The sequence below is a fragment of the Podarcis melisellensis genome (assembly GCF_964234715.1).
Source record: "Podarcis melisellensis genome assembly, chromosome: 17".
In the NCBI taxonomy this organism is placed as follows: domain Eukaryota; kingdom Metazoa; phylum Chordata; class Lepidosauria; order Squamata; family Lacertidae; genus Podarcis; species Podarcis melisellensis.
Window position 1 is genome coordinate 5,219,423 of NC_138534.1, and position 13,426 is coordinate 5,232,848.

At 46.6% G+C, this 13,426-nt stretch overlaps 1 protein-coding gene across 2 annotated transcripts in view; it reads right to left on the minus strand.

Annotated features, from left to right (window-relative positions):
* The window catches only part of HDAC6 (histone deacetylase 6), a 46,985-nt gene that overhangs the window by 7,940 nt on the left and 25,619 nt on the right, over window positions 1–13,426 (minus strand). For both annotated transcript variants that reach the window (XM_081893865.1, XM_081893866.1), the window contains exons 20-25: window positions 12,518–12,651; window positions 11,034–11,102; window positions 9,407–9,599; window positions 8,189–8,338; window positions 5,742–5,916; window positions 3,367–3,725 (exon numbers count right to left, since the gene is read on the minus strand). In XM_081893865.1, coding sequence (XP_081749991.1) covers window positions 3,367–3,725; window positions 5,742–5,916; window positions 8,189–8,338; window positions 9,407–9,599; window positions 11,034–11,102; window positions 12,518–12,651 — 1,080 coding nt within the window. The remainder of the gene's footprint in view (window positions 1–3,366; window positions 3,726–5,741; window positions 5,917–8,188; window positions 8,339–9,406; window positions 9,600–11,033; window positions 11,103–12,517; window positions 12,652–13,426) is intronic.

Genomic DNA, 13,426 nt, shown 5'->3' on the forward strand with positions numbered 1-13,426 from the left:
CATACATAAAAAATGTTCTGTCTTTCTTTAGCACCTTCTGGTCGACAATGCCCAAAAGGAAGGCCTCTGGTTTCTTGGTAAAGGTATACTTAAATACCTTTTTCAACTCATTATATATCATTTCCCAGAAGGCCTTCACTTTAGGGCAAGTCCACCAGAGGTGGAAGAATGTTCCTTCATTTTCTTTACATTTCCAACATTTGTTATCAGACAAATGGTATATTTTGGCAAGTTTAACTGGGGTCATGTACCATCTGTATATCATTTTCATTACATTTTCTTTCAAAGCATTACATGCAGTAAAATTCAACCCAGTGGTCCACAACCTTTCCCAGTCCTCAAACATAATGTTATGCCCAATGTCCTGCGCCCATTTTATCATAGCCGACTTAACCATTTCGTCCTGTGTATTCCATTTCAACAGCAAGTTATACATTCTTGAAAGTACCTTAGTCTTTGGTTCTAACAATTCTGTTTCCAACTTCGATTTCTCCACCTGGAACCCTAGCTTCTTGTCACTTTTAAAAATTTCTTTAATCTGAGCGTAATGTAACCAGTCTCGCACTTTGTCCTTCATTTTCTCCATACTCTGCAATTTCCAATTGTCTCCGTCTTTTTCTAACAGTTCCCAATATTTTGGCCAGTAGGCTTCCATATTGGGTCTTTTCCAGGCCTTAGCTTCCAAAGGTGAGAGCCACCTTGGAGTTTTATTTTCCAGTAAGTCTTTATATTTTGTCCAGACATTAAACACTGCTTTTCTGACAATATGGTTCTTAAAGGCCTTATTGATCTTAACCTTATCATACCACAAGTATGCGTGCCAACCGAAAGTATTGTTATAACCTTCCAAATCTAACACATCAGTGTCTTCGAGAAGTAGCCAATCTTTTAGCCAGCAGAAAGCTGCGGCTTCATAGTATAACCTTAAGTCTGGCAGGGCAAAGCCCCCTCTTTCCTTTGCATCTGTTAATATCTTAAACTTGATTCTGGGCTTTTTGCCCTGCCAGACAAATTTGGAAATATCTCTCTGCCACCTCCGGAAACACTCCGTTTTGTCCACAATTTGCAATGTTTGAAACAAAAACAACATCTTTGGCAGCACATTCATCTTAATGGCAGCAATTCGGCCTAACAAAGAAAGCTTCAATTTAGCCCAACTATCCAAGTCTCTCTTAATTTCAGACCAGCATTTTTCATAATTGTCCTTAAATAGACTCAGATTTTTGGCTGTTATGTTGACCCCTAGGTACTTTACCTTCTTCACCAATGATAATTCTGTTTCTCTCTGAAACCGTTCTGACTCTGTGTCTGTCATATTTTCCCCTAACACCTTCGTCTTTTGTTTATTTAGCTTAAATCCCGCCACCTGACCAAAATCATGTATCAGTTGTAGTACTCTTTTCGTACTAGATTCTGGCTCCTGCAGTGTCAAAACTAAGTCATCTGCAAAAGCTTTAAGTTTATATTGTTTCGCTCCGACCTGAATCCCCTGCACCAACCGGTCACCTCTAATCAAGTTCAAGAGCACCTCCAGAACTGAAATAAACAACAGAGGGGAAATCGGGCAGCCTTGTCGTGTTCCTTTTTCAATTTTAAATTCTTCCGTTACCACATTGTTAACTATCAATTTAGCTTTTTGTTCTGAATATATTGCATCAATCCCATTTTCAAAACCCCGCCCCGCTCCCATTTCTTTTAAATTTCCCTTCATGAATTTCCAGGAGATATTGTCAAAGGCCTTCTCCGCATCTATGAAAATCAGCACTGCTTTAGTGTTTATATCTGTTTGCAAAAGTTCCAAAATGTCAATAATATTCCTTGTGTTTGCAAACATATGTCTACCTGGGAGAAAGCCGGCCTGGTCTTTATGAATAACTTCATTTAAAACTCTTTTGAGTCTGCCTGCTAAAACATCAGCAAATATTTTGTAATCCACATTTAAAAGGGAGATGGGGCGGTAGTTCTTAAGTTGTGTCTTTTCAGTTTCTGATTTTGGTATCAACGTGATAAAAGCTTCCTTCCACGATTCCGGCGCCTTCTTTCCCTGCAAAATTTCATTGCTGACCTCCATCAAAGGTTGAATCAAATAGTCACTCATTGTCTTATAATACTTGGAGGTCAAGCCGTCTGGCCCTGGAGATTTGCCCAGCTTCATGTTCTGAATGGCATGTTCAATTTCTTGTCGTGTTATTTGACTATTCAGGAGTAATCTATTTTCTTGTGTAAATTTTTTAAGACTGTTTTTTCCCCAAAAATTGTTCAATCTCAGCCTCATTTTGCGGCCCTTGAGTGTATAATTTCTTGAAATATTTCTGAAAAGATTTTCTGATTTCCACGGGGTTCTGGTGCCTACCCACGATTTAGAGTAGTTATTCCACGCCACCGTGCCCCAAAACAAGACTCTTTATAGCAGGCATCCCCAACCTGTGGCCCTCCAGATGTTTTGGCCTACAACTCCCATGAGCCCCAGCTAACAGGACCAGTGATCAGGGATGATGGGAATTGTAGTCCAAAACATCTGGAGGGCCGAAAGTTGGGGAGGTTCGCTTTATAGCCTTAATGGAATATGACATAGGACAAGTTCCCAGAATAAGCTTGCCCAGCACTATCAATCTTCTCCCTCCAACTTGAAGCCACGGTGGATGGTTGGGTGATTTCTGGGTACATTCTGCGTACAAGCAGGGCTGGTACCCAGAATCCTTTTCACTGTGCAGGAGCCAGAAGCGGTTTAGTCATGCCGGCCACATGACCCGGAAGCTGCACGCCGGCTCCCTTGGCCAGTAAAGCGAGATGAGCACAGCAACCCCAGAGTCGTCCACAACTGGACCTAACCGTCAGGGGTCCCTTTACCTTTATTAACAACTCTTAGCACCGTTCATGAATTACAGATCTCAGAATTCAAGGATGCCGAATTTTGTTAGGAGTTGCTAAGAGATTCCTGTTCCCCCTCACAGAGCTACAATTCCCAGAGTTCCCTCCCGGCTGTTACAGGCATGCCCAGGATCACTCCTCCTTTGTCCCTGACAAACCTTCAAATGTCTGTTCCAGTTTTAAAAGCTCCAGTCAGATTTACAACACAAATCAGGGCTCGTTCACACTTCTGCTTCTCCCGTGCCTAGAAAGCACAGGCCCAAGCAGTTTTCCCTTTGTCTCTTGCTTTCTAGGCAAGGGTTTGCCTTTCCCCCAGAAAACCTGCTCTTTTGCACTAAAAGATTGGAGCTAACGCCAATCCAGAGAAAACCCAATTGCTTTGCTCTGATTCAGAGGTAAACAGCGTGTTTCCCCAGGGGAAAGCAGCAAGGCAAGCGCAAGTCTGGGTGAGCCCTCACACCATAGCTTGCATTGGCATAGCTGCCTGGCACCTACCTCTGCCTCTTTGCCAGGAGACTCCGCTCCACCCGTGGAGCTCCCTGTCGACATGCCTTCCTTCTGGGTATCCACCGCTGGCTCAGCTTCTCCAGGGGAGGCCCCAACCTTGTGCCCAGCGTCTTCACCCAGCGGACTGGAATCGGGAGAGAGGGAACTGGAAGCTGTCTCTGCCTCCTCCGCAAGGCGGTCTTCCAGCTGGAGGGAGCTCAGAGCCAAAACGGCATCGTTCAAGGTATTCACAGGTTGAGCGCCGGGGCTCTGAAGCAGCTCCTGGGGGCCCTCCTTGGGGATTTCATCTGGAATGGGAGTTCCTTTCCCAGCTCGAGTCCTGGGCTTCTCCCACAGAGGAGCAGGCACTGGGGAGACAAGAGATAGGTTGCTCCTCCTTTTCCCACAACCACTGAGCTGCCGTCCAATTGTTCAAAACGGAGGCAGAGAGATAGGAGAGTGCCAACTCCAGCTTCCCTTCCTGGCCTGTTTTGCCTCGCCTTTCTGTCTCCTGGCACCTGCTTCTCCCCCCTGTCCTCAGGCCCCTGCCTCCTCCCCCAACTCTCTCCGGTCCTGTTCTGAAGCTCACCCCCCTGGCAGTGTCATGTAGAGAAGGGGATGTTGTGACATCAGCAGTCATTCTACCAATCCTCAGTGCCATCTCAGGAGGAGACTTCTTTGTGCTTCTCCTGAGCTGTGCTGGTTGCTAGGTGCGCAGGATTGTAGAACTGCAGAGTTGGGAGGGACTGTGAGGATCATCTAGTTCAACGGCTAAGGGAGCTGGGCATGTTTAGCCTGGAGAAGAGGAGGTTAAGGGGTGATATGATAGCCATGTTCAAATATATAAAAGGATGTCACATAGAGGAGGGAGGAAGGTTGTTTTCTGCTGCTCCAGAGAAGCGGACACAAAGCAATGGATCCAAACTACAAGAAAGAAGATTCCACCTAAACATTCGGAAGAACTTCCTGACAGTAAGAGCTGTTTGACAGTGGAATTTGCTGCCAAGGAGTGTGGTGGAGTCTCCTTCTTTGGAGGTCTTTAAGCAGAGGCTTGACAAACATATGTCAGGAGTCCTCTGATGGTGTTTCCTGCTTAGCAGGGGGTTGGACTCGATGGCCCTTGTGGTCTCTTCCAACTCTATGATTCTATGATTAACCCCCTGCAATGCAGGAATCTTTTGCCCAACGTGGGGCTCGAACCCACAACCTTGAGATTAAGAGCTGCTGACATCACAATCGCCCTGAAAGATCCACCCCCAACAAGCTGTCCTACTTCCTTCCCTATGTAGCTTTTGCAGAGGAGGCAGATATTACTGGAGATTACCCCCAGATGAAAGGTTGAAGCTTGCCTATCATGTACCTCGAAGTTTCAGGAGGCAATAAAGAGAGGCTGCGGCTGAGCAGGCCGTGAGCACCAGCTGCAGTGATCTTCCACAAGTAGCTTAGCAAAGGAAATGTGGGGCTTCCACCACATGATGTAAGAAGGCAAGGCATGTGCTCTGTGGAGAAAGTGGCTTTGACCCACACTTTCTGCATTCCAGGGCATTTTCTTTTGAATAGCCACAGCACTATTCCACCACAAAGCCTTCTTCCCCTCCATATCTTTGGAGTCTCAGGTCTGATCACTGCCTTACCTGTGCACTTTAAATTTCAGGCCTCTCCTCTATGCTTCCCTGTAGACCTATTCAGCTGCAGCCTCTCTGCCTGGCCCTCTTTTGCAATGAGTATTGAAACATGGCCCACACAGAGACTGGGCTGCACCGATGTGGGAGAGTCACAACCCAATCTCCACCCCCTGTATTGGGATTTTCCTGGCAGTTGCCCCCAGGCCCTTTAAAGCTACTCAGCAGGTTGAGATGTGCCCTGTCGCTGCCTTTCATCTGCAGCAGACACCCAACTTGGCAGGTTGGAACTGGTAATATTTGATATGCAAAATTGACAGAATCCAGAGTCCACCACCCCTGCAGTAATGTTTACATCAACCCAGTAGTGTTACTCCCGGATCCGCAGGAGAGGTGAGGGGGGCAGGGTGATGAGGCTGACAAACAGAGCTATGCCTAAAGGCCACTCTGTGAATTCACAGCAGAGACCTATCACCCCCCAGCTCACACTCTCACCCTCTACATTGCAATAGTTCTGATGCAGAGCATTTGCCACCAAGGAACAGAGGAGGACAGGAGAGAGACAAAACAAAAAAAATTCCTTCCAGTAGCACCTTAAAGACCAACTAAGTTAGTTCTTGGTATGAGCTTTCGTGTGCATGCACACTTCTTCAGATACTAACTTAGTTGGTCTTTAAGGTGCTACTGGAAGGAATTTTGTTTTGTTTTGACTATGGCAGGCCAACACGGCTACCTATCTGTAACAGGAGAGAGACAATTCACCTTCCAGCCGCAGGCTTGCCCAGTATTTGCGGTGCACAGCGGCTGCATTGGCCAAAGATTGCAGGGCACTGGGGTGGGGGGCCTTGAGGCGTCCCAGCGGGGGCAGAGGATCCCCCAGGAGGCTGCGTGTGCACATGGTCATGGATTCCGAGATCGATTCTAGGTTGTAGCCGCCCTGGAAAAGGGGGAAGGGAAAGTTCAGCAAAATTGCACCCCAGATGCAACCACGTACGAGTCTGCTGGGCAAGTCCTGCATGTTCACGTTGCAGGTGTGGAATTTGCTATCCCAAAGAACCTCTGTTGGCATTCAAAATACAAAAAAGAAGCTTCTAGTCCTCATGACCCACTGTCACTGGGTCCACTGGGGAGGTGGTGCCATGAATGATGATGGCTGCTGTGTGCCATGATGGAGGGGGAAATGTGAGGAAGCAACAATGAAAAGAAGGCCGACTTTACTTTTCTGTCTATAAGATGCCCCCTATTTTGGGGGACTAAAATTAAAGAAAATTGGGGGAGATGGCCCAGAGGATTGACCAGAGTTGTTGAGCTATTTTTTGAGGGAGGGGATGCAGAAAATCACTCACCCAACTGACAAACACTAACAATTGCAAGCAACGCACACCAAATTGCCAAGGCCCTTGATGCAGACACCATTCACCCACCCAATCCCTAAATCCTGCTCGCAGCTGCAACCAATCACCCTTCCCCCCTCTGCACTTTCCATGTATCAGATGACCACCAAGAGCACCTAACGAGTTCATGACAGGGGGGAGATTCCAAACCAGAGGCTTCCTGAGTTGCAGTTCACCTGCTTAGCCACTAGGCTACACCAGCAGCCTTTAAGCAGAGACTACGGAGAGGGCAAGTGTAGAAATGTTGGCTTTGATTACTTAGGGCTCGTTCACATTTGCCCCACCGCTTTCCCCCAGGAAACCCTACTCATTAGCAATTTGGGTTTTCTTTGGATTGATGTTTGCTCCATTTAAAGCTAAGGAGAGGGTTTACCCTGGGAAAGGAGCAGGTCAAGGGAGAAACTGCTTGGATCTGAGCTTTTTAGACATGGGGACGAGCCCCTACTTGCTATAAAAGGCAGAGGGCAAATGAGGACTGTTTGTACTACAAGTAAAATGCCCACTGCTAATGCCTTGTCAGGACCCCTGAAGGTGACATTCAGGTTTGCATCACAGCTGTCATCTCTTCTTCCCTGTCAAAGCAGCCAAGGCTGAACGCAGGGCAGAGTCCTGCCCCACAGCACAGGTCCTCCAAGTGCAGAAGTCTGCTTTTCTCACAGCAATGAGTGGCAGCCATCCACTGAGAGGCAAACTCGAGTCACTGTGCTGCACTGCCAACCCTGGCAGCCCTTTTACCTTCGCAATATGTCCAGGCCTTGAAATGGAGAAGGTGTGCTTACCGTATTTTTCGCTCTATAACACGTACCTGACCATAACACGCACATAGTTTTTAGAGGAGGAAAACAAGAAAAAAATATTCTAAACGAAACAGTGGAGGTATGATTTTTGTGGTTCATGCTGTGGTCACAGACATGTGATCTGACGGTGAGTTTGGGGTAGCCCAATGCAAAAATCCTGAGGATCCATGTGGATCTATGCTTTGTAACCACGTTTTTGTGCCATTGCGGCCCCATGAAACAGTGGGTGTGTGTGTGTTTTTTGGTGCAGGCTGTAGCCATGGACATGCTATGTGATCTGATGGTGAATTTGGGGTGACCCAGTGCAAAAATCCTGAGGATCCATGTGGATCTGTGCTTTGTAACCATGTTTTAAGTGGGGAGGGAAGGAAAAGCACTGAAGAGACAAGGAGCACGCGTGGGGGGTGTGGAGAAGGATGCTGTTAATAATGCAGGAGAGGGTTATAAGGGGAGAAGGCTCCTCTCCTCTCCCGCTTTGCTCCTTTAAAACAAGCAGGCTCTGCTTCTCTCCCTCCTCCCCGGCTCGGCTCGCTGAAAAGCTTTGCTGCTGTTTAGCGAGCTGAGTGGGGAGGAGAGAGGGACAGAGAGCACAGGGTTGTTTTAAAGCAGCCAACCAGACAGGAGCTGCTTACACCCGCTTTGCTCTTTCAAAGCGAGCCACGGACTGCTCACGACTGCAGCAGATCCCCCCGCCATGCTACATAACACGCACAGACATTTCCCCTTACTTTCTAGGAGGAAAAAACTGCGTGTTATGGAGCAAAAATCATGGTAACTATTTCCCTGTTTCCACCTGAAACATTCTCCCCAGCTTTTACCACCCCGCAGGGGTCCAGCTCCGAAAATAAATATTATTTATTTTCACGACTCTGTCGGAATTGTTTGCTATGGATGCCAGCCCCGCATTTACTTTCCTGCAGTACTCCACCCCTTTCTGAATAACCAGGTGTTTCCTGACCCTGGAGATGGCTCACAAGCCGTACTCCCCAAGAAGTAAAAACCGTGCACTCTGTCCTACCTCCAAAACAACTGCCACCTTGCCTCCGGCCAGACCCAGGAGCAGATGGGTCATGTGTGCGTAGCATTCTGGAGTCACGAGGCATCCGCCCAGCGGGTCCCCTCGAGCAGCGTCAAAGCCAGCAGAAACCAGGACCAGCTCTGGATTGAACTGCAAATGGAAGAGGCCCTTAATTCCCCTTAATAATAAAAATAAAATATTTGTACCCAGCCACTCTTGGGCAGCTCCCAGCATATATAAAAACATTAAACCTTAAACAGCTTCACTATACAGGGCTTCAGATGTTTCCTAAATGTTTTAACATCTTAACATCCGATGGGAGGGCATTCCATGTGGGGAGTGGCCACTACCGAGAAGGCCCTCTGCCTTGTTCCCTGTAGCTCCACTTCTCACTCTTCCTCCCTGGCCAGAGATGCAATACAGAAGAATGCTGCTCCCTCAGCCCTTTTCTAACTCCTCAGATATATTAGGCATATCCATCTACCTGGGACAAGGATGGCCCTCCAAAGACTCCAGCTCCCGTCAGCCCCAGCCAGCACTGTCAATGGTGAGGACTACGTCCAGCCCAGCACAAATACTGCTTGCACTTAACCAATTAACCATTTTCCATTGCTGCAGTCTAGCACTTATTTACAAGTCTGAAAGCACATCCACCCTACTAACTAGTTCACCGATCATTTTCTCTTTCTGGCACTTATAAAGGAGCAGGGCTGGTTAGGAGCCTCTTAACAGCAGTGTCACACCCTCCCCAAACTACCCATTCATTGGGAGAAGCCAGCCATGGCTGCTCCTTGAGGAAGGGCCATAGCTCAGTGGTTAGAGCATTGGCTTTGCAATCCCTGGCATCTCCGGATAGGACAGGGAGAGACTCCTGCTGGAAACCCTGGAGAGCTGATGTCAGTCAAGGCTCATCCGCACTTCCTTCTTCCCCTGCTGCTTTCCCCCGGGGAATGCCATTCTTTAGCGATTAATTGGAACAGACGGCAATCAGGTTTTATAGCTAAAGAGCGGGTTTTCCCTGGGAAAGGAGCGGGACAAGGGGAAAACTGCTCAGATCTGTGCTTTCTAGGCAAGGGACAAGCGGAAGTGTGGATGAGCCCTTCCTATGTTCCTGTGTTGAACCCTATCTGTGCCACAAGCCCAAGAGTGTGCCTGGGCTTCCAGGAAGTGGAGACTGGCACCAATCCACCCTCATTCCCTGCCCCAAACATTGCCTACCTCATAGCTGACAGGCATGACTATCTGATGGAAGGCAGCCAGGTACTCAGGGTCCCCCATGCGGGGACAGTTCCAAGGCACGTTAAGGGTGAAGCCCTCCCCAGGCCCCAGGCCCACACGATCATAGTCTGCATCCTCAGAGGTGGGGAAGAAAGTTCCATTGTCATAGCGATGGAGGGAGACGTACAGGACACTAATTTGGAAGAAGGGGAAGCAATCAGAGAAAGGGGACGTTGCAGCTTCACTTGCCCACCCCCCAAATACAAATCAGGATGCCTAGGAATTGCACAACCACAACTGGATGATCAAGGGCAGAATAGGCGTGCAAGTCGTTCCTGATCCCACCACTGAGCTTAGCCTCGAAGGGGCTTACACACCTCCCATCCCTTTTCTTGTGGCCTCTACCACCTTGCACAGATGACTTGTGCCCTTTTTCCCTTGCTATTCTGGTCTATTGACCATAACAAAATAAATCTACATACACTTCTAACCAGAAGTTTTAAAGTTTGTTTAAAAGACAAAACTCTGTTCAGCAGGAAGAAAAAGCACAAAGGCTATTCTTGCCTGTTGCTGCTTGTTTAAAACTTTTATTTATTAGCAATTAAAGGTAAAGGGACCCCTGACCATTAGGTCCAGTCATGGCCGACTCTGGGGTTGCGGCGCTCATCTTGCTTCATTGGCCGAGGGAGCCAGCATACAGCTTCCGGGTCATGTGGCCAGCATCACTAAGCAGCTTCTGGCAAACCAGAGCAGCGCATGGAAACACCGTTTACCTTCCCGCTGGAGTGGTACCTATTTATCTACTTGCACTTTGACGTGCTTTAGAACTGCTAGGTTGGCAGGAGTTATTAGCAATTAGTTTTTAGCTAATAAATAATTGCTAAAAACTGGAAAAAAGAAACTGTGCCAACAAAAAAGGAATGGCAAGACAAACCGTTAGAGTAAATTGAACTGGCTAGATTAACAGAGGCAGTTAGAGATCACACTAGACAAGAGTTTAAAAAAGCATGGGGGAAATGAAGAATACTTCACAAAACAGTGCCCTAAAATACATAGCTGGATTTGTTTCGATTGATGTCTGCAGGAGACATTGTGGATATTTAAGTTATAATTGGAAAAATCTTAATAATTATTCATAAAGGAAACCGCTTATAAGAAGTAAATAAGGAGGCCAGATACAGGATAAAGGAAGTCTTTTATTTGGTTGTTTGTATTGTTGTATGTTATGCTCACTGTATGTTATGTTCACGTTTAATGAGGGTGGATTTCTGTATGGGGGGTGGGGATTTATGTAATGTTGTAAATAAAATTTCCAATAAAAAATCATAAATTAAAAAAAAAACCTTTTATTTATTATGTCACTTGATGTCTCTGTTTTTAACACTGCCTTGCATGTTTTTTTTTTAAAATGGAAGGCAGGATTTAAAACATTTTAATTAATAAGTAAATGTGATCCACATGGCTTATTCCAGCTGCGTATAAGGTGGATGAGTTTCTTGATGCAGAGTATTAAGGCTTTTTGCCCCAATTCACAGCCTCCATTGAAAAGACCTGCACCTGCAACCTTGGAAGAGATTTAGTGCCAGAGTTTCTTTGAACAGGGGAGATGGGAAGCAAAATACGTTACCTGGGATCATCTTCAAACATGTGCTGTGTCCCATTGCCATGGTGAACATCCCAGTCTAGTATCATCACCCTGAGGAAAAGAATCAGAATTGGACAAGCAGCTACATCTATGCTAGAAACTGAGTTGCAAATAGGCTGCCAGGCCACCAGCACTACAATTCCCAGGACTCCTGGTGGGGGACAAATAACAACAGCTAAACCTGCTGAAGTTTGTAGAACAAGATGCGCTCTGTGGGGCTATGCAGATAGACTGATGGAGCGAATCTGGAACTGGCCTCAGGTGCTCCTCTACATCCCTGACCTCATCACCAGCAAGCCCCGCCCCCTCTCAGCACACAACAGCAATGCTGCTGTCAAGTGGCTAGTCCTCTCTGGGTGCTCTGTGCCTCTTGACTATGCTACCACTCAGTGGATTTGTAACTGGCTGACTGACCGAACCCAAAGGGTGCTCATCAATGGTTCCTCTTCATCCTGGAGAAGAGTGACTAGTGGGGTGCCACAGGGTTCTGTCTTGGGCCCGGTCTTATTCAACATCTTTATCAACGACTTGGATGATGGACTCAAGGGCATCCTGATCAAATTCGCAGATGACACCAAACTGGGAGGGGGGGCTAACACCCCAGAGGACAGGATCACACTTCAAAACGACCTTGACAGATTAGAGAACTGGGCCAAAACAAACAAGATGAATTTTACCAGGGAGAAATGTAAAGTATTGCACTTGGGCAAAAAAAATGAGAGGCACAAATACAAGATGGGTGACACCTGGCTTGAGAGCAGTACATGTGAAAAGGATCTAGGAGTCTTGGTTGACCACAAACTTTACATGAGCCAACAGTGTGACGCAGCAGCTAAAAAAGCCAATGCAATTCTGGGCTGCATCAATAGGAGTATAGCATCTAGATCAAGGGAAGTAATAGTGCCACTGTATTCTGCTCTGGTCAGACCTCACCTGGAGTACTGTGTCCAGTTCTGGGCACCACAATTCAATAAGGACACTGACAAACTGGAACGTGTCCAGAGGAGGGCAACCAAAATGGTCAAGGCCTGGAAACGATGCCTTATGAGGAACGGCTAAGAGAGCTGGGCATGTTTAGCCTGGAGAAGAGGAGGTTAAGGGGTGATATGATAGCCATGTTCAAATATATAAAAGGATGTCACATAGAGGAGGGAGAAAGGTTGTTTTCTGCTGCTCCAGAGAAGCGGACACGGAGCAATGGATCCAAACTACAAGAAAGAAGATTCCACCTAAACATTAGGAAGAACTTCCTGACAGTAAGAGCTGTTCAACAGTGGAATTTGCTGCCAAGGAGTGTGGTGGAGTCTCCTTCTTTGGAGGTCTTTAAGCAGAGGCTTGACAACCATATGTCAGGAGTGCTCTGATGGTGTTTCCTGCTTGGCAGGGGGTTGGACTCAATGGCCCTTGTGGTCTCTTCCAACTCTATGATTCTATGATTCTTAGGGGTTAGCCAGGTGCCACTGTACCTCATAGGCCGTCCAGCAAGGCGCTGGGCGTATCGTGCTGCCAAGGCCACAGTGTTGAAGAAGCAGAAGCCACAGGCGGTGTCTGATTCAGCATGGTGCCCAGGGGGCCGGACAATGGCCACAGCGTTTTGGACCTGATGCCCCAAAGGAGGAAAAAGTGAACTTGGTCAGTACCATAGTATCAGGGCTCGAGTCAGGCACAGATCAGCAATGAAACAATATTTCAATGTATCATTGGTATTTAACTCCTAGCAAATTAGCTAAGATGTACAAATCAAAGTCTAAAATGTGCTGGAAATGTAAAGAAAAAGGGGGTACTTTTTATCATATGTGGTGGCCATGTACGATGATAAAAGACTTCTGGTAAATGATATATAATGAACCGAAGAAAATGTTTAAAATATTTTTTCCTAAGAAACCAGAAGCCTTTCTTTTAGGTATTATAGGACCAGAGATCCCGAAGGACCAGACAAAAGTATTTATGTATGCAACCACAGCTGTGCAGAAATGGAAAGATGGTATCACTCAGACCAAAGAAGAATGGCAGACAAAACTGATGAAGTATGCCAAGAGGGCAAAACTTACAGGAAGAATTAGAAACCACGAGGAGGTCTTTAATAAAGAATGGACAAAGTTTATAATTTATTGTAAACAATTACAAACACTGGTAGGATTGACAGAAAACTTGTAGTAAAAAATTGAACTATGGATTGACAAAGGATTTATAAAAATAGAGTTATGATAGAGATGCAGAGGGGAAAATCATTACATTAAGATCTACAATGGGGGGGGGAGGGAAATCAGAAGGGATTACAGTGATACCTCGGGTTAAGTACTTAATTTGTTCCAGAGGTCCGTTCTTAACCTGAAACTGTTCTTAACCTGAAGCACCACTTTAGCTAATAGGGC